Source organism: Medicago sativa, chromosome 5 (assembly GCF_051527215.1).
Source record: "Medicago sativa cultivar Bolivia chromosome 5, Bolivia_mono, whole genome shotgun sequence".
NCBI classification, from domain to species: Eukaryota; Viridiplantae; Streptophyta; class Magnoliopsida; order Fabales; family Fabaceae; genus Medicago; species Medicago sativa.
In genome coordinates this window covers 62076261-62097639 of record NC_140753.1, presented here as the reverse complement: position 1 = coordinate 62097639, position 21379 = coordinate 62076261, and the positions used below count along the sequence as shown (strand labels likewise).

The following is a 21379-nucleotide window of genomic DNA, read 5'->3' as shown; positions in this document are numbered from 1 at the left end:
TAAAACTCAAAGTAGGATCCCTTGGAAGTCCCGAAATTAAGATGAATTGTTTTGTTAGCTTTTAGATCTCATTTATTTAATTTTTGTATTTTAAATTTGTTATTGGATATCATTCGTTTTCATGCTATTTTTTTATTCAACCTCCCTTATTTCAAATTCATTCACTTTTGGTCTTTGTTAGAACTTCAAAATGGAAAAATGCATATGTGTTTTGCTAAGTTGACAAAATACATGCTTATCTGAAATCTTAAATTGGTGTTGCAATTTTTTAATTCAGTCTAATTTGTGGTATATTAATTACTCCAAATTCTTCAACAAACCCACAAAATTACCAGCAATGAACAATATTGCATATACTCTCACGGTCAAAGCACACACTTCTTATTTTTTTCCTAACCATTTCTCTCAAGTTAAAATTTCTTTTTCATCTTATTTCTTTTTTCTGGTTTAGTTTCTTTATACTCATGAATGAGAGGATATAGTAACATCTCTTCATAAAATCACCGTCAATCTATCTTTTTCTTACCATGTTGTGACTCAATATGACTTTATTTGGTTATGTTACTAGATTACAAATGTAGAGAGCCTCACATTTAAGAGAGAAGTTAATTTGTCATATATGAGTGAGTAGGTGGTAAGAAAAATATAAGTGAGATAACTCATATACATAATGCTTTAAAGTTTTAAATGAACATGTGGTGTTCGTCTCACTTTCATGGGTTCTCTTAAAGTAATGCGATTGTTCAACTCAGTTTATGCTCCCCTGAAAATCACAACATTGTGATAAAATATTTTGTTAGTTTTAGATGTCCTTTGTTTAAATTTTTCTTTAAAATTTTTGTTTTTGGATGACATTCTGTTTTATGCTATTTTTTTAGTCAATCTTTATTATTTTATAGATTATAAAATTGAAGACGCGTTATGCTGAGTTGACAAAATAAATGTTGAATGCTAGCAACACTCACTTTTGCACACTCTCTTTAGAACTCACTATTTTATTAGATGAAATCAATGTATGTCCCACCACTTTATGCGAGTTCTATTTCCAAAGTATAGATCCGCAATGATTTAAATCAATAAGAGAGGGATTTGGATCCTCTCCATTGAAAATTTTCTCAAGTTTTCTCCATTTTTAATCTCCACCATTAAAACCCACTGTGAGTATTAGAGAGAATGTTCAAAAGAGAGTGTGATTGCTATTAACATAATATGATATTCCCACCAATTGTATGCTTCCTTTGTAGACTCAACATTATGATAAACTATTTTGTCGGTGGTTGGATGGCATTTGCTATTTTTTGTAGAGTTAATTAACTAAAAGGTCTCTATAAATATCAAGAATTTCATTTTTAATTCCTAAAAAAATAAATTCCACATTTTGGTCCTTGCAAAATAATTTCGTCAGCATTTTTAGTCACTGTAAAATTTTCCGTCAACAATTTTGGTCCATACAAAGTTCAAAGGAAAATGTTAAAATGATTAAAAATGTGATTTATTTAAAGGGACTAAAAACAAAAAAAAAATCATATTTATATGGAATATTTATTTAATTAACCTTTTTTCTATAAAACTTTATTGTTGGATGTCATTGGCTTTCATTGTATTTTTGTATTCAACCTCTACCAATTCAAACTCCTTCACGTCTAGTGTTTGGGGATGTGACAATGGAAAATGCAGATGAGTGATGATGAGTTTACAAAATACATGTTTATTAGATATTTAAAAATGATGCGAATGTTTTTTTTCAATGAAGTCACACTCTTTGGTAATAATAACCAAAAAATATTCAACTTCTTCAGCAAAACCATATAATTACCGGTAACTTAAACTATTATATACTCTCACCGATAAAACACAGTACGTATTTTCCTCTTATTGTTTCTCTCATTTTCAAATTAGTTTTTTATCTGCTTTCCTTTTCTAATTTATTTTCTAACTTCTCATGAAATAAAAGAACATAAACCTCCATCCATTAAATCACCATCAACCAACCTTTTTTTACCATGAAATGACTTCATCTGATTTTATTTGGCTATGTTACTAAATCAATGATGTGGAAAGTCTAATACGTAAAGGAAGAGATGTTAATATGTGTTATATCAGTTAAAGTTCCAGATTGGATGCAATATTAGAAAGTGGAAAACATATAAGTGAGGTGACTCTTATATCTAATGTCTTTAGAATTTGGATGAAGGCGTGATGTTAATCTAACTTGTGCAGTTTCTCTTAGTCTAATGTGATTATACAACTCAAGTTAGGCTCATGCGGAAGTCCTATCATTACGATGAATTGTTTTCTTCATTTTTTGATGTCATTCGCTTAATCCTTGCTTTCTCGTGAAAGAAAGGGAACTTGTATGAAACCACCACAAACCCATATTTTTTAGCATGTTGTGCATCCTTTGGCCTTATTTGACTATGTCTCTATATCATAGTCGCAGAGAATCTCACACTTAAGGGAGAGATGTTAACATGTTAAGTGTGAGTTAAAGTTCTACATTAAATGCAAAAGTATATGTTGAACAAAATATAAATGAGATGGATGATATATCTGATGACTTAATGTTTTGGTTCAATATGTATTGTCATTTTTTCAATCCCTTAAAAAAAACCTACAACTAACTTTTGGAAAATAAGTTTTACGGAGTGATGCCAATCAGCAAGAATAATTAAACCATTAATTTATTTAAGTAAAAAATCAAGATGAAAGATGTTTTAGGTATAAGGGATATTTCATTTGTCATGATTAATTTGAAATAAAAATCCATTTTTTGGTTCATTGCAATTTTCCAACTCCAAGGGTTTAGTCTAGTAGTAAAAGAACAAACTTTGAATTTAGAGATTCCGAGTTTTGAGCTCTGCTAATATCCTTGAAGTTATGTAAATATATTTGTGAGAGCTCTTTTATCTCTAAGGTCTTCCATACATTGCACAAAATCATCACTTTTTATCTCTAACATATTTTTTTAGAGAATAAGTGGGTGTTTAGGGTACATTATGCAATGTCTCTACCATTTGGAGACAATATAATTAATCATTTACTAAACGGTTTAAATTTTTTGAAAATAGGTGCATCTAATGTCATATTAAGTAATCATTCACTATTTTATTTTTTTTAAAGAAGTAATCATTCATTATTGTTTTATGGTTTTAAAGAATCATATTCAATTACCTACCTGAAATAAGGAACATATCAATTAAGGAATCAAGCAAGGATCACCCTCAATAATCCATTATAATATTGGTCTGCAGTCATTCAATATATTTTTTCTTTTGAAAGAGTTTATAATATTGTTTCATGCCTATAAACAATTGGATATAGACATGCATTTTTACGGTTTCCATTTTTTAAGATTTGTTTTACGTTTTGCTAAAAAAAAAAAAGGGTTCCTTTTACATTACCGCAAACAAATTTATTTTATGACTTAAATTGTCTGCAGTCATTCAATATATTTCTTTTTAAAGAGTTTATAATATTGTTTCATGCCTATAAACAATTGGATATAGACATGCATTTTTAAGGTTTCCATTTTTTAAGATTTGTTTTACGTTTTGCTAAAAAAAAAAAAGGGTTCCTTTTACATTACCGCAAACAAATTTATTTTATGACTTAAATAACAAATTAAAATACTGGTTAAAAAAGTTGTAGACAATAAAGGTTTGCTCGGTTAAAAAGGAGTGGATTCATGTGACTCTTTAAACCTTGATGTCTTCTATGATGAGTCATAAGAGCTTACTCACCCTAAACTTTTCTAATAAAAATAAGTATTATTATGTGCATGAAAATATGTTTCTAAAAAAGATAATCTAAAAAATATAATTATTTAACTGCTGAATAAAAATATTGATCTAATACAATTAGAAAATGGATCCAAAAAATTGAATCTTACAAATAGAAATATGTGTCAAAATTGTGGGTCTAATAAAATAATGGATCTAACTTCTTAAAAAAAAAGCATCTAACACAATGTATATCAACAAAATACATTGCAAGATTTTAACTTTAACTAACAACACAATAACTACAATGATTTAGTCTCGCTTAACAACACCAAATGCATTCCATTCTTCCGTATACTGATTAAACAATGGATCTTTGAATTTGAATCTGCAAAAAGAAAATTGAAATTATTAGTAAATTGGAGTTAAAAACAAAAATGATAATGACACGACTCAGATCAATATGACTAACCCATCGTATCTTTAAAAAAAATGATTAACCCATCGTAATCCAACTTGTATGACATGAAGAAAAAAAAAAGTTAGTGAAGAAATGATTAAAACCATATTAGTATATATAGAAAAATACAACATAAGAATTTTAATTATAATTAATTAAAATGAGGAATCAGTGGGTTATGAATAATTGACTTTTGCCTATGCACGTGTACCTAGACAGATTATATAGTATGATTAGTGATGTATGCGTTTTTGCCTATTTTAAGATAATCTTCTATATTTGATTTTCAAATAGAAAAAAAAATCAATTGACTTTAATTCCATTGATTTCTGATTCAATTCAAAGAAATATGTTTTTGGTGTAGTATAAACGTGTTCAATAAGCTCCATAATACTAATTTTAAAATGATCATTTTTAAGCGATTGATGATAGTAGGATAAATAACCTGCGACTTGTACTTTTCATTTTTTTCAAGCTAAATGTTTATAATAAAGATAAAGATAAAGATAAAAATTAGATATTATTTAATTTTTTTATTTATTTTTTCGTATGATCTCTCTTTTAGTCCTATCATTATTTATAAACAGTGTATTTTTAGATAAATATTCATTAATTTTTGAATGTTCGAATAACATTACTTTACAAAAACTGTTCTAATAAAAAAGATAAAATCAAATGTTACACACAAAAAGAAATTATCACTACCACGTAACAAAATATGCTTCTAATGAAATCATTGATACAACAAAATTGTCCCTCAAATGTGAAGAATCAAAAACTATGGAGAGATGTGATACACCACTTCATGTTCCATAATTTACATGTTTTGCTGGAGCTAATATATCTTTCTTTTTTTCATTCATGTAATATTTAAGAAATGAGTGCAACAACATGGTTACGCCAACTTTGCTTTGGCATCATCAAACAACTAAAGAATGAGGAAGCAACTAATATGAATAACAAACCCGCGAAGAAGATTGAATAAACAAAAGAGGAATTTTAGAAGAATTTTAAAAATTAAGAATGAATTTTGAAATGGTGCGAAAACATTGAAAGTTGGAAGCAATATTTATAGCAAACAAATCAATTAAATATCATCAATTACCCCATTAATTTTCTGATATGATAAATGAAATATTTAATACGATAAAATTGTTTTATGCATTTCTTACCCACTAAGAATTGAAAATGTGTGTTTTTATTGTACTATCAAATAAAATTGTGTGAGAGAAGTTTTTTTTTTTTGAGGGAGTGAGTGAAGTTTTTTATTAGTATCCATTCAAATTGACAATGACTGAGGCGATGATGTGAATTAAAACAATTGGATTGGTTAAGATAATATGTAAAATTATAGCTCAAAGAAAAAATATTATGCTAAATTGAAAATGTAAATGTGCATGTATGATTTTTTTTCTCGGTAAATCAAAACAATAATTCAATTTTTTTTTTCAATCGATGTCTTTCATCCATATGATTCAATATCAACCACATTATATTGTTTTCCTCTTAATTCCAGAATCAAACATTAACTATATGATTTTTTCAAATACCCATAATTTCTATATTAAAAACAAAATTTAAGGAATCAAATTAATAAGGATTGTCTTGCAACATGGACATGATTACATGTACATTAACTTGTCACATGCTTCATAGGTGTACACATTTTTATGACATGGAGAAATATTCAATGCTCTTTAGAATTTGAAGGTGGCATGTGTACTATTCAAAAAAAATTAAGGCAAATGTTTATAATAGAGATTCAGAAATTGTAAGTTACCATTGAGGAGGGTTTGATGCTTTCATTGTGGATAATCTTTATGCAAATTTCATCTTTGACCATGATTTCTTTGATTAAGTCAAGAAGTCGGAGGATCATCAAGGTGAAACTTAGATAGATGAACAAGACTTTTTATAAATGTAATAAATAGAAATAGATTTGTAATGGTAGAAAAAAAAAATAGTGAGTACATTTATTTACTCATTTTTTATGAGATTTGTAAAGTTTTGTGTGATTTGTAAAACTTGTAGATCTTGGCCTATCAAAAACTTTACTTAAGAGATGTTATTCATTTGTTGCTTTTGACTTTAGTGCCCTTCAATTTAAGACACAACACAATTTTTTTTGTTCATTCTCTGTTCTTTTTTTCTCAATAGGCTTATTTAAATAATAATTAAATATATTATCTTACACTATTAAAATTATGAATACAATAATTCAGTTAAATAATTAAGTTAGTCAATCGATTAATTGAATTAAATATAAAATAAAATAGTTTTCTGAGTTTTTCTGAAAAGATTTTTGTTCGTACTTAGTAGTCACTGATAGATTTTGTTGTTTTTAGGCATAAACCGTATGTGATAGCCTCTTTATTATATGAACATGTCACATTTCCAAAATAGGAAATCTTCTTTTTCTTTGTATGGTTCAAAATTGATTTACAGTAGAACAATGCTTTAGATAACTATTTCTTCTTATTTAAAAGTTAAAATGAGGTAATATTTGTGTAAATTTTACTGATTTTTGGCAAGTTTAACAGAGTAATTATGGCAAGTTTATTTCCCTCATTTTTGCTTGGGTTTTCGTAGTAGGATCATGAAAAGGATTGTACTAAATATATGCCAATGCCAATGCCATTAACAAGAGATTTTGTATTTTTTTTTTCCAGCCCAAACTAACATGATTCATAGACTAGTAAATTTAATATGTACAATAAAACAAATTCACCTGTGAAACAATAAACAAAGAGAAAGAAGTAAGAAATAAGTGTTATTAAAAAGGAAACTTAATTTGGTCTAGTGTGACCCCCTTGTTACCTACAAAATCACGTATGTAGTACCACTTATCCCATCCAAAAACACCACATTCATTCAATAGACTGACATTGATTTCATTTATTGTTTTTGCATATGACCAAACTCACCACAGTGAGGGTTTTTCTCACATGAATTGGAGCCCAACAGAAATGACACTTACTGTAAATTGATATCAATAATGCTCTTAAGCTCAAAATATGGTGTGCAAACCCTACATATCTAATTTATTTTTTTTTGTCAAACATGATTCATTTTTTTTTGTGTGTTAACTCTACAATTGATAGGGAAACGAGTTCTGATAATTCGGAGTTCGGTCATGTTATAAATATAGTCTAATAAAAAATTATTCCACCTAAAAATCGAATTCAGATTCCCCTAAATGATTCACCTTTTCAAACATAATGTTTTAATGTAACTTTATAAATATTTTTTTATTTTTAAAATTTAAAATTTTGGACAAAAAGATTTTATGTAAAAAACAAATAATTTTTTTTTTGCAGAATTAAAAATGGGAAAATTTAACTTTTACCCAAAAAAAAAAATTTGAGTAAAAATGTTAAGGAATTAGGCCAACTTTAATCTTAGGAGTTTTTTAACCTTCCAAACACATAGGCTGGGCCATGGTTTGGGACACTATATCAATTGACAGCTATAATATTTCGGTCAGCATTTTACTACAAAAAGATGAATTTGAATCCTCTCCCTGAGGAAAAGAGTCAAAAAACAAATTTCTGTATTTAATATTAGTTACTAAGATAAGTTTTAAAAATAGAGTTTTCATAACAACAATTCATTCAATACATTAAACAAGACGTAAACTTTAGAAATAGAGTTAATAATTAATTCCTTTTAATTTTATTCAAAAGTATCAAATATACATCAACAAATACATAGAACTATTTGTAACAAAAAAAAAAAAAACATAGAACTAATTCGTAGAACCATTAATAGTACTGGTACATAAAACAATCAACTATGGTCCTGAAACCATTAATAAGAGTTTACAATCAATATTTCAAAACAAACATATATTAATGAATCTAAACTAAAAAATTACAAAGAGGTGTCCTGTTACTGTCAGACCTATCACAGACAAAATGAATTCAAGTAGTATCATTCAAAGGAAAAAGTAAATGGATATGGTGAAATAAAGATGGAAACCAATAAAAGAAAAAGAATACCTTTGGACGGTTGGTGACAAACAACACCCTGCAGAAAAAGACAGAAAATGCAAGTTGATATTATGTAACAGCTAAAGAAAATGTAATATTTCACGAGTAAAAAAATAGCTCTTGGTGAGTATTAAAGTACCATAAATTCATATATAGTTTCCTTTGTGTAGATAAAGATAATAGGAATAGCAATAACTATCATGACATGTGCGGTCACTCATTAAAGAAGGTTTGTTGATGATCACTTTTTTCTAATCACTTACAAATTCAAGTTGAATTCATTTCAAGCACTAAAGAATGAAGCATTATTTGATCACTGTTCCATATTTTTTCCTTACACATAATAAGGATTATCATGGTTCTTGGTTTCACAGTCCTAAATAATCAACTCTATTCATACATTCTAAATTTATAGTATTCTATCTCATGAAGTTTAGATCAGTTTATTGGCACTTTATGATGGAAGAAGTGAAGCTCATGCCAAGACATTGATGCTGAAACATATCTAAGAATTACGCAGGATAATTTTGTAACTAAAGAATTTTCCTTAGTGAGATAAGTAACTCGGTTAGGTTAAGATTGCAAAGTTTGACATGATATTTAGCAATAAAAAGATTTAAAATGATTGAACTTACTGAAAAAAGGGAAAGCAGTGAAGTGGAGGGTGTTGTTGACAGCTCCAAAAATATTTTAAAGAGAAGATTTGGCTCACAATCCACTACCATTAACATGTTTAAGAAGGATATAAATTTTAATGATGTCTCATCTAATAATGAATGTATTGTGGCGGAAAATTATACTTCTAATCCCATTGAAAATGATGTTATAAAGGATGAGGGTGGTCATGATATGCCACCTCTAGAAGAGATGACGATTAGGCGTTCTTGGCTGTTATACTAATTTTAGTTGTTTTGTTTGTGACTTATGAAGTTGTGAGTTATGAGTTTGTAAGACTTTATTTATTGACTTCCTTATGCTTACGAATTTTAATTTACACAAGTATTTTAAATGTGATTTAAGGTTTTCTTTGTATTATGCTATTTATGTGCATATGAATTTATATGCATATATGGGTTTTGTGAATTTTGTATCATTTTTAGATTAGTATTACGATTGCACGATTTACAATTTAACTCCCCCTTCCAATTTTGCGGAAAACCTCGATTTTAACTACCTTCTTGCGTACTTTTCATCTAATAAGTTCCTTAACATTATAAAAATCTATATAGATTAAAGTGGCGACATCTCAATACTGAGGAATTCTTTTTTTGGAATACAGTGACACCCTAATCTTTGAAGAACCAAATGGGTTAATCCAATTCTTTTTTTGGAATGACATGACAAATATTAGATGTTAGTTTTTGGTAGTTGGGGGGAGGGGGATATGACCCCCTTATCACTCCCAACCCCAAACCACTGTCACTCCTTGGTTTATTCAATTTTTATTTTACATTATTTGATTGATTGAAATATGATTAACATTCATGATATTTGATTATCTCACCTAGCACTTTATATTCTTAATTGATAAATTCTACCTTTTTTTTGCAGAAAATGCTCCTGCCTTGTGGTCTCCCTCCCGAAAGAGAAGAAGAGTAGGATTGCTGTTGGGATTACAAAAGGATGATCATTGCAACTAAAAAGTTTTTTTTTTTCATCAAGGGTTGAGAAAAGTGTGCAGAGACTAGAGAGAAAAGTGTGGAGAGACTAGAGTGTAAAAAAAATCAAGAGTTGATATTTCAATACAATATCCATCTATGAGGTTAAGTTTTGGCCTAGCTTGACAATAAAAATGCTAATTTCATCGATGTACTGAAGTTTTGGCACATAAGATGCAAAAGGATATTGGCTTAAGAGTAGGATCCTCAAAAAAATACTTACTCTTATGCGTTCACAGTTTTTAATTCCTCTCAACCAAGGGAACTTGATCTTTTAGGAGACCAATATGTCTTTTGATGTGAATCAACTCCAAAGGTTTCTTGTGCAATTGAAGAAGTCCTAATTTCCTTCTAGGCCAAAACAAAGCAAACTTGTTTAAATGATAAATATGAGTGAAAAAAATATACATATAAGTAAATCATGATATGATCTAAAAGTTTTTTCATTGTAACTTTTGCAAGCTGAATAATCCTATCAGTTCCTCAGACCCCTTGCATCCCAAAAATAGAAGGTCTGGCGATTGTATAATATGACAATTGTACAAGCACTTTGAAGCTATATCAATTGCAAAGAGAACTAAATGGTATGTTATAGTAGCCTACATATTCTTAGTATTTTCACAAAAAGGAATTACACTCCAAAATAATCAAGAAGGAAGTGACTTACTATCTTGTTGAAGATACTATCTAAAAATATTAGGCTTTTTGTTTCAAAATTACATACAATGCAACCATGACTTGCACAGGCGTCAATATTGAACAAAGTAAAAAATGCTCCTAGAGAAACACAATTAACGCTCCCAAGATCCACAGAATTGGAAGTCCCTTCTTTAAGCCTTTCGAGAATCATCATAATCCTCCCTGCTTCAATGGATCTGATCCGGAGTACCTAGTGTTTTCATTATTTTTGTCTGGCTTGATGGCCCCTCTTCTCCGGCATTTATGCTCACGTGTAACTTGGTTGGTGTCTTCAAACAAAACCAATTTTCTCCTTTGTGTTTTCGCTTTTGTTCAGCTCAGGTACTCAAGAATGTTTGTGCAAAATATCCTGTTAGGAGGATCATCTATCAACGATCCTTCTCCTTCCACTGCTACCCCTACACATTGGAACATTGCCATGTGATGCCAAAACCAAATTCCCAGCATCAAACCCAAAGAAACAATACCAACAATTGTAAAAAGATCAATAAAATGAGGAAATTGTGCCTGAGTATCAATATTCAAATCAAGAAAATGACGAGGGAGAAAAAATAGCTTTATTTGATGTCGAGGACAACCCTATTCATCAACCGTCTCTGATCAAAGCTTTATCCTGCTGGTTTTCGGATTATAGAAAAATATGGTGAGATACTTCGCCTTTCTATGGACAATTTTTACGATATTAACAGAACCCTGCAGGGAAATCCTTAGATTTTTCAAAACTCATGGTTAGTGGTCACCAATTGGAATAGATTTCAAGTTTTGTTGCCCTTTGCGTCCAATTATGGGGATTCCCCCACAGTTTTTTTTGCTAATATATTTGAAAAGTTTGCTAGTTTGAACATGCAGGGAAAACATAAAGGCAAAGAAACATAATATGCAAAGCAAAAGAAATCTGCTTCAGTAAACTTGAATGCCCTAAGGAAAAGAACCATTACACTCTCAACCCCTACCAACAATCAACATAAGGAGCAACTAAAATCACGGGGAATGACATAGCATGGCAGGATAGTTTAATTCTGGGAAACCAAAGGAGCAATTCAACTCTAGACAGATACGAAACGAAAGCATGAATAATAGGCTGAAAAAATTGAAAATGGGCGAGAATGGGGAAACAGATACTAATGCAAACCAATATTACTGATTCATACATGTGGATTACACGGCTGACCTTGCCAGACAGGGTAGCCAGCCATCCATTTTGGAAGTGTTTTCCTGGAACTTCCGTGGGCTTGGGAACCTACAGACAGGCAGTCCGAGCTTTGTAGAAGCTTATTCAACAAAGAACTGTGATATTGTATTTTTATGGAAACCAAGAAAAGTGATTATGAGCTCTTTTTTGAACAAGCAAAAGTGATTATGAGCTTAACTTCTTAAATTGTGTTGGCAACCTCTCCAATATCTCTACACTACGGTCAGCTGCAGAAAATATGGTAGAAGTGCAGGTGGCCTAGCTTTACTATGGAAAATCTCTATCAACCTTGAGACTAAGGAGATTAACCAGAACTTCGATGACTTTATCATCACTGACGATAATAATAGTAGTAATACTAAGGTTGGGCGGGGTATTGGTATGTATGGTTCTTGTCACCTTGAGTAATCGAAAGAGCTCTCACACTTTGGATTACTCAAGGTGACAAGAAAACCAAAATCTTCCACCATAAGGCCAACCAAAGGAATGAGAAATTGGGTGACCAATTTCAGATCGCCCTTATTTCATTTGAATCTTTCCACTTCATGCATAAATTTAGTAAGTCAAAATGTTGGGTAGGTATCAAAACGGACATGTCTTAGGCTTACGACAGAATCAAATGGTGCTTTTCAAACAAAGTCTGACTTAACTTGGGTTTCCCTATTCATATTGTTTGTTGAGCTTATTGCGAAATGTGTTTCCGTAATATCTTTTTGCATTCTCCTTAACTTTAAAATTCCTTGAAAATCACAAATTAAAAATGAAAAGGACAAGATGATAAGATAGAACAGAAACTGAGTTCAATCTTAAAGCTAATTGATTATAGATGATATATGTCTAGGTCTATACTACTTGCTCTAATAAGGATGGAAAGATGCAATTGCACTTGTCAGCAAAAAAGACAGCGCTGCTGTGTAACAGAATAATATGGAAGTTTATACCAACCATTGCAATTAAAAAATTAGTAAATCAATCAACAACTAAATACATAGAAGGTTGCAACCAACCATTTCAAATTTCATCCTTACCTACCTCCTAGAGTAACGAAACTAACTAACTAACCAACTTTACAAAACGGTCTTAAGATATTTAACTTTACCTTCTTCCGCAATGCTGTTGCTAACTTGCTACACACCAGAGCTTCTATTGCAACCGTGCTGCAATTGAGACGACGGATAGTATTGTTAGCGTTATCTCATATTTGTTGCAAGGGAAATGTGTAACGGGAGGAAAGAGATGACAGGGCGCGCGAAGTTTGACATCATAAAAAATAAAAAAAAAAATGGTTTACTAAAAAAAATCTGGTTTTAAACCGATTCGAAACCAAACTGAAACTGGTTTGAAAATTGACCAATTTTTATGAAAGTAATTTTTAAGAACTGAACTAATTAATAAATATGATCCAATTCAGTAAGTGAACTATGAACACTACTACTTTTGCAACAATATTAATAAATTTCTTACTTAAAAAAAAAAAAAAAAAGGAAAACTTAGCAGAATGAATTATATATGTAGCTAGGACTTGCAGACAAAATGAAACCCATTGATAAACTACCAAATATTGAACAAAACCATTATCCAGGAGGAAAATTACAGACCAACCCAATAAATGTCTTTAGTCAAACTTTTAAATAGATTTATTAATATATTATAAATAGACTTAATATAAGCAAACTAACACAACTATGTGAGCAGATTACAAGACACATATAGTGAATTTTGCCCTGCATTGAGAAGAAAAATTTTATATTCTTTTTTTTTTTTTTATTACAAAAAATTTTATATTCTAGTTCAAGATAATCCATTCATATTTTATATTTTAGTCAACGACAAAAGAGCATGGGAGTGTGATCAAATCCACGATATTGTGCTTCAGCAATCACTCCACCTTGTCTCACAAGTACTAGCCTACACACAACAATAGAATTATTATCTATAAATGACGTGAAAATGTTATAAATAAAGCTAAAGTCCAGTGTGCATGAATACCAAGACAGTAAATAAGCATCTTTATAAACCTTACATGCCATGACTGCAAAGATTTAAGGGTGAACTCTACAACCAAACGTATCCAATCGCTATAGCCTTCCATGTTAACAAGCTCTGACAACTGCAGCATTTATTTTATAAATTAAGATAGAACAAAGTTTGACGGATCCAAAAGTAAAAGTTTGACGGATAAGAAGGGTTGTTAACCAGTGTCCAGGGCACAGGTTAAGGAATCCAAAAGTAAAAAAATTGTCTTGAAAATATAAATTGTTACTTTTGACTAACTAATTATTGCACAACTTTTTAATAAAATTTTCCTCTTTTAGATGCTTAAACGTTGCCCCAGAGGCACTGGTTAACATTCTCCCTATAAGAATCATATTCATTGCCTTAAAAAAAATCATATTAATTTTTTACATTTTATGTAAAAATAATTTATCATGAGTAATTAAAATTCAGAAAATTATATTTTTTTTCACGGACACTTTTGATACATAAAATTAGTTATTATTATTGTAAATGATATAAAATGTTTTTTTTTTCTTTCAAAAAAACAACTCTTTAATTTTATTTTATTTTTTTTGTCAAAACTCATTAAGTTATTAATTTTTGGGTTAATTAAGTTTTTAGTCCCTATAAATATATCGAAGTTCGTTTTTAGTCCTCATAAAAGAATTTGACAGATTTTGATCCCTATCAAATTTTTCAGCAAGGAGTTTAGTCCCTGTTAAATTAAAATTTGTTTAATTATGCTTAAAATTTTAAATTTTTTAATGATATTTTGACATACTTGTTTAAAACATTATAAAACATTCATCCGCAATAAGTTAGCACAAAATTTTATTTTTAGGTCCAAATTTCATTAAAATAATCTTGAAAATTTGGCTTTTAGAAAAATTCATATTTAATTCATTACATGTTAAAAAACTAAAAGATTTTATAAAAGAGTGTCGTACGATGTTATGAAGATGTTTGTAAAAAATCTTTCAAAAATTTAGAAGCTTAAGCATAATTAAACAAAATTTAATTTAACAGGAACTAAAAGTGCTTGCTAAAAATTTTTATAGGGACAAAAAACTGTCAAATATTTTTATGAGGACTAAAAATGAAATTCGGTATATTTATAGGGACTAAAAACTTGATTAACCCTTAATTTTTTAGTGTACCGTCGAATTCACTTATCCTTCTCACGTGACATTCCGTCCTTCTCACGTGACATTCCGTATTGGTCAAAACTTTTTCGTACTTGCTACAAATTTTATCACATAGTTCTAGTTCTTTTTTGGTGGTGGCCGGGTTCGAACCCCGGACCTTGCATATATTATGCATTGTCCATACCAACTGAGCTACGCTCACGAGGAGACATAGTTCTAGTTCTAGTCTTCAGTTAAATAATTGAGAATTTGTGAAAGAGGTGTTTTTCCCTCTTCGAATTTGATACAAGTTGCTTCATTTGTGAAAGAGGTGTTTTTCCCTCTCCGAATTTGTCCTTCAAATCTTACATTCACGGTCTTGCATTTTATTTAGTTTTTGTTGGTTACATATAATTTACTTTCAACCATTGATATATTTTAGTCACGTGTTTATTGAATGTATAGGTTAAAATGGGTAGATACAACGGACCGGTATTTAAGGTTATAGTAACATGTCTGGGGTATGCTGAGTTTGAAACAAGGGTCTAAGCAACACAAGGGAACGAAATTATTTGGATGCACTGCAGCTACTGTTTTTGGTGTAGACTTAAACAGCATCCTAATTCTATTCAATGTGGTTAATGCAAAATAATCATCATTGAGCATCAACAAATACTCACATTCACATAACCAATCAGAATTTCTGAATCTATTCAGACGAAAAATTTATGTATGACCAAATTTAAAATCTATGCATCCATGATTGAAACAATAGTGGTTATCACAACAACTTAAAAGTATACTCCTATAAAACTCTGATTCATTTCTATGTTGGAAGCAATAATCTTCTACAATATACTGGAAGAATCACCAATGAAAGTACTATTGGTGATATCATTTGTAACTTCTTAATCTCTATGTTTTCCTTCCTTATTCTTTTATCGAAAATTATTGATCTGCGATGAGAAACGCTTATTGTTAGGAAATGAGTCTAATAAGAAATGCAAGAATAGTACAATATTCTTGTGTATGGTCATCCAAAATTTGATTGGTTAAAAATCCTTTTATCACACATTCTTGCATTTCGTGGAGACATCAATCGTAAATAATAGCAGTGATGTTATGCAAGACTTGTTTTGTAGGTTTAATTTTATGTCATTTTGCAGCTTCAAAGCTTGGAATTTTATCACTACCAGCTTATTTGTCGGTACCTCAAAATGTTAATGCCCATCTCAAGGGGTAAATTATGCATCTGGGGGAGCAGGAATTCTCAATGACACATGACTTTACTTTGTAAGCAGAACTTCAAATACTCAAGATTCAAGTTACAGATTAGGGCCCTATATGAATAAGCAATTCAATCGGGAGCCTATAGTATAAGTGTTTATCATATAAGTGCTTATGTATAAGATATTTCTATAACAAAAAATAAATTCAAATTATTTGTATATAAGTTGTCTTTATAAACTATCTTTGAGAGCTTATGCAAATAAGCTGAAAATAGCATATGGACTTTCTTAAACCGCTTCTATAAGCTCTTTCAAACTGTCTCAGCAATACTTATGATTTGTCTGTAGATAGGCTCAAATAAGTCAATCCAAACACACTTGTATAACTTATATGATTCCTTGACTCAATAATATTTTTCAGATTCAGAGATTGACTTTTGGTGATCAAATAAACAGTTTCAAGAAAACTAAAGATGCAATCACAGCAAATTTGAGTGAAGCTGCTGCCAACAAGCATATCAATGAAGCAATGCACTTCATTGGAATTGGTAATACTTCTTCATATTCCCAAAACTATTCACTATTACACTTATAATTTGTTTTCAACGTTATTAAATTCAATTCTCCAAATACTACGTACATATAACCAATACTAATGAACTATATGCAGGCAGGCAGCAATGATTGTGTCAACAATTTCTTGCAGCCCTTCATGGCAGATGGCTAACAATATACTCATGATGAGTTCATACAGCTCTTAATCTCAACATTAGACCAACAACATAAGGAAAACAAAGAAAAATAACATTCCAGAACTTAACTGCAATCTCATAATGAGTCCATTTATTTAAACCAATATCATGTGTTTCACAGTATACTTTGTACTAAACTAAATGGGTTCTACCAGACACTCTATCAGCTAGGAGCACAGAAAGTGGTCTCCCATGGACTTGGTCCACATGGTTGTATTCCATCATCGCAGAGTTAAATCCAAAACAGGCCTATGTCTAAAGCAAGTTGATGATGGATCCAATAATTCAACTCTAGCATACTACTAATTCAAGTATAATTATTACACTGTTTGCAATTGATGCTACCATGTCGTGTATCAAAGATTAATCATGATACTTCAGCTATATAGTAAAGTACAAATTCAAATATAAGAAATTAGAATAACCATCTAACAATTATTCTACAAGAGAAGAAAGTAGAGTAACCACATTGGACATATCAAGCCTTTGATCTGGCTCGCTTGCAGTGCAATGAACAGCTAAGTCTGCTACGGTGTGAATGCTAGCAAGCGATTCTTCATTGATAATTGTGTGGTCAATTGCGGTGAAGAACGTGCCTTGGCTACATACATGCTTTGGAACCATGGTACAAGATGCATGCTATCCTCAGGCTGGCTGCTATCAAATGCCCTTCTTCCTGTTAACAGCTCCATCAATAGTACACCGAAGCTGTACACATCAACTTTAGTAGTCACGCCGCCTTTAGCTGCAATAAGATAGACGGATTTGCTCAAACAAGCTCTATCCTGAATCATTTCAGATTGGAATTTTACAAGCATTCAAAAACAGTTTGAGTACTCAACACAGTCCATGGAATGGTCAATTTGGGTTAAAATAGAGAGTTAATTCAATTTGTAAGAAGTGAAACAGAGCTGCAGAAGTCATATGTTTGATCTGTTGTGCCTATCATTCATCTTCTTCTTATCGATGATTCTATTCTTTTTATTATTTTTTCTTTTATCGGATTTCTTTTTGTTGTGTGATTTTTGGTGGTATCAAAAATTTGATGAATATTATACAATAGTAGATTTGTTTTTTTTTTAGTATAGTTGTTTTGATAATTTGGTGCTTCAGGTAAATATCCTATATATCTCTGCACAACAGTCTTCCCTGCACAAAGTTTTAACTTCAGCTATAGTAGACATGATGTTTGCACAAAGTTTTAACTTCAAATTACATATTATGAAAATTTAAGAGCTTTGGATTCGGATAATGTTTCTACTGCACCTTCTACGACCGAGGAAGTTTTCTGTCCACAAAAGTAAGTTACCGAGAGGTTCTTATGTTGTGTAGCCATTTAATCTGCAATATGAAGAGGTTCTTAAACTCTACCATCTATATTAGTGACTGACATATGAAAGCTCTATATAAGTTGTGAGTCGTCGTCTTAGCAAGTTAAAAGGAGATTGTTTATATAACACAGTTTTAGTAGTCACAGTCTTTGGTGCAGATTTGTTATCTTACTCTTTACTTATTCTTCACTTCGGATATAACAATTTCATTCAATGCGTTATAGGTTATGTTTTTTTACTTTGGCTCTATTTTGTTTAGCGATTTCTTTTACTTCATACCGTTGATGGTTTAACAGATACATATATGGCAGAGTACTAATTTTTCCGTAGCTATGTATGTCACCAGAAGCCTTTGAGAATTTGGTATCATGTAAATAATGAAGTAAGTAAATTCTATTACATTCGACACAAGAATGAAGATATTGTATTCATTAGTAAATTTCTCAAAGTAGACATGTGAAACTTATTAATTGGTTATAGTTATTAGAATGATCATCAGTAATAACATTCAAATTTTGATGGTTATCGGTGCTTGTTTGTATCATTTTAAGTAACAATTCTCATAAAAATGACAATTATGAGTAGCAATAATTTTTTATTTCAACCGGTATCCAACATTTCTAAACTTTAGTTTTGAAAATTATTAGTCCAAAAATATAAGTATGTTATACCATCTCTAGCCATTAAGAAACATAGACATATGCTGATATCTAAGTCATTAAAACATCCTAATTCGACATAGTTATCATAAATAATCACAATGAACCCTAATTTCAGAAATTTTCAAATAATTATAAAAGATACCTGTTGTGCATTCTGGTGCCAAATAACCGAAAGCTCCTGAGCATTTCCCATGTTGAGCAATACCGAAATCTGCTATCTTAGCACTCATATCCTTTTGAAGTAGAACGTTGGAAGGCTTCAAGTCTCCGTGTATATGACCAGAGGTATGAAGGAAGTCGACAGCCCTTGCCACATCCAATGCAATAAGTAATCTCCTATCCCACCCGAGTGGTTCGGCCTCTGAATCAAACAGATGTCTACTCAGAGACCCCTGAGACATGTATTCATACACGAATATCCTCTCATTCCCATCCATGCAGTAACCAAGAAGAGCAACCAGATGCTGTGTATGACCAACTTTTTGAAGAACAGCAAGTTGAGACTCAAATTCAAAACCTGATCTGCACTGCATTCTTTTAACTGCGATCATGTTACCATTACCAAGGTTCCCTTTATAAACAATACCAGAACCTCCTTGTCCCATAATGTTCTCGTGAGTGAAGTTGTTGGTTGTTCTCATCAGAGCCGCTATTGACCAGGGAAATGCTTCATTCAGATTTGCATGTTGATCGAAACCATAAGGAACAAGCTTGTTCAAGGCATTCTTCAAGCTTCCCAATCCCATCACACCTCCACCAGTACTAGAACTTCCTTCATCATCTGATTCTGAATCTGAACCTAGCAAGGGTTTATTCATCTCAAAAGCTTCCAACTAACAATGGCAAAATTTAAGAGGTTTTCTACGACAGGGATGAACAAGCAGCGTCTCACTCTCTGATATGTTATGCTGTGTTTGGTTATTAATAACGGGAAAAATATGGTCATATGGTTGGTAGATGAGGAAATTAAATAACAAGTTGTACACGTGGCGTTACCCAAGAGGGGTTGGAATCTTACGTGTCTGACAAGTCATTATGGTCTCTTTTTTTTGACCTGGATGGCTTAGCTGGCATTGTTAACACACAATTGACTACTTTCATTTAGGATTACTAGTAATTTTTGACTCAGGATTGAGACTTGAGAGATTTTACGGTATTGTTTTCAACGGATTAGATTTTGTTTTATATCTTTTTGTCAGGAAAAAATAACAAATACATGTTTTATCTCTGTTGTAATAGCAGTGTTAAGCAAGAATCAAATTAAGTATTTCCAAATAGATCGGGACAGTTGGGATTTGGTTTCAACGAATTCGTTGACACCTGGTGTCAACAGATCCTGTCTCATGTTAGTCTATCGATCATTGATTGTCTGCTTATATTTAATTTTATTCTATATATTGTACTCTTTACTTCTTTTTCGTAACATGATATTGATACAAGTTTTCGTTATTTTTTAATGGTGATTAATCTTCATTGAAAAATTTATAAGGAACACGAAATAAATTCTTCTTTTTGAATTGATTTTTTTTTATGGATTCCATTTATTTAAACCAATATCATGTGTTTCACAGTATACTTTGTACTAAACTAAATGGGTTTTACCAGACTCTCTATCAGCTAGGAGCACAAAAAGTGGTCTCCCATGAACTTGGTCCACTTGGTTGTATTCCATCACAGAGTTAAATCCAAAATAGGCTAATGTCTCAATCAAGTTAATGAATGGATCCAACAATTCAACTCTAAAGTACAAAATCTAATCATCAAACAAAACCATGGTCTTCCAAATGCAAACCTTACTTTATCTACTTATACTTGGCAACAATGTCCCATTTTTATTTCTTGATATATTTAACTTTTGGTATATAATGATTTCACAAGTTTTAATGTTTCGAATGCATCTTATTGCAATGTGGCTAAACTCAAAGTTATGCATATACCGCAATGAATATGTATTTTGGGATTCTTTTCATCCTTCAGATACATCAAATCAAATACTATTCTAGCAGAAAAAAAAATTTCTCAAGTCTTAAATAAGTTAGGATAAACTCCTTTTAGCTATGTGGCATTTTGTGGCTTCAAGGTGATGTCCAAAGACCAAACCTCTTCAAAAATTTCAATCACAAACTCTGAATATGGATTGATGTTCAAAATTCATATGATGAGATCTCAATCTAGTAATGTCAATAAGTATGTCTTCATTCCTAATCCAAACTCAACACATAATTGTATACCATAAGTCACACTCAATGATAGTAAATGTCACTTTAATTAATAAAAAAAAAGGATAAGAGAGAGTGTAGAGAGAGAAGGAGAGAGGTTCGAAAGTGAAGGGGGAAGGGGCAACCAAGGGTCACAAATATGAGGGGAGAGGACAGCCGCCGGTGCCACACCGGCGCGGTGGCCGTCATTTAGACAAGGTAACAACTTCTTTCTTCGTTACAAATTTCCCAGATGAGGTTAGCAACACAGATTTGTGGAAGTTATTCATTAACTTTGGGAGAGTGGGGGAGGTCTTCATCCCAAAGAAGTTGGACAAGAGGGGAAAGAGGTTTGCCTTTGTCAAGTT

General features: G+C 31.0%; 1 protein-coding gene, 1 long non-coding RNA gene and 1 pseudogene across 2 annotated transcripts; 1 reads left to right on the top strand and 2 right to left on the bottom strand.

Annotated features, from left to right (window-relative positions):
• Window positions 1-10463: 10463 nt before the first annotated feature.
• LOC146923810 (uncharacterized) lies at window positions 10464-13303 on the bottom strand. Its single transcript, XR_015010930.1, has 2 exons — window positions 12817-13303; window positions 10464-10923 (listed from the first exon to the last, which is right to left on the bottom strand). It is a non-coding gene; the product is annotated as an uncharacterized LOC146923810 (long non-coding RNA).
• A 2007-nt stretch (window positions 13304-15310) lies between these two features.
• On the top strand, window positions 15311-20816 carry LOC146923808 (GDSL esterase/lipase At5g37690-like; annotated as a pseudogene).
• On the bottom strand, window positions 17093-19707 carry LOC146923809 (receptor protein kinase TMK1-like). The gene is made up of 2 exons (XM_085710905.1): window positions 18956-19707; window positions 17093-17565 (listed from the first exon to the last, which is right to left on the bottom strand). Exons 1-2 carry the CDS (start codon window positions 19629-19631, stop codon window positions 17348-17350), a joined length of 894 nt encoding a protein of 297 aa, XP_085567031.1. The 5' UTR covers window positions 19632-19707; the 3' UTR covers window positions 17093-17347.
• Window positions 20817-21379: the final 563 nt, after the last annotated feature.

Bases quoted from the DNA above. Each gene is read 5' to 3' on its own strand.
- LOC146923809 (XM_085710905.1), bottom strand. From the start codon at position 19,631: ATGAATAAACCCTTGCTAGGTTCAGATTCAGAATCAGATGATGAAGGA. The intron at 17,566-18,955 runs GTATCTTTTATA...ATCTTATTGCAG, and splicing joins GGCACCAGAATGCACAACAG to CTAAAGGCGGCGTGACTACT.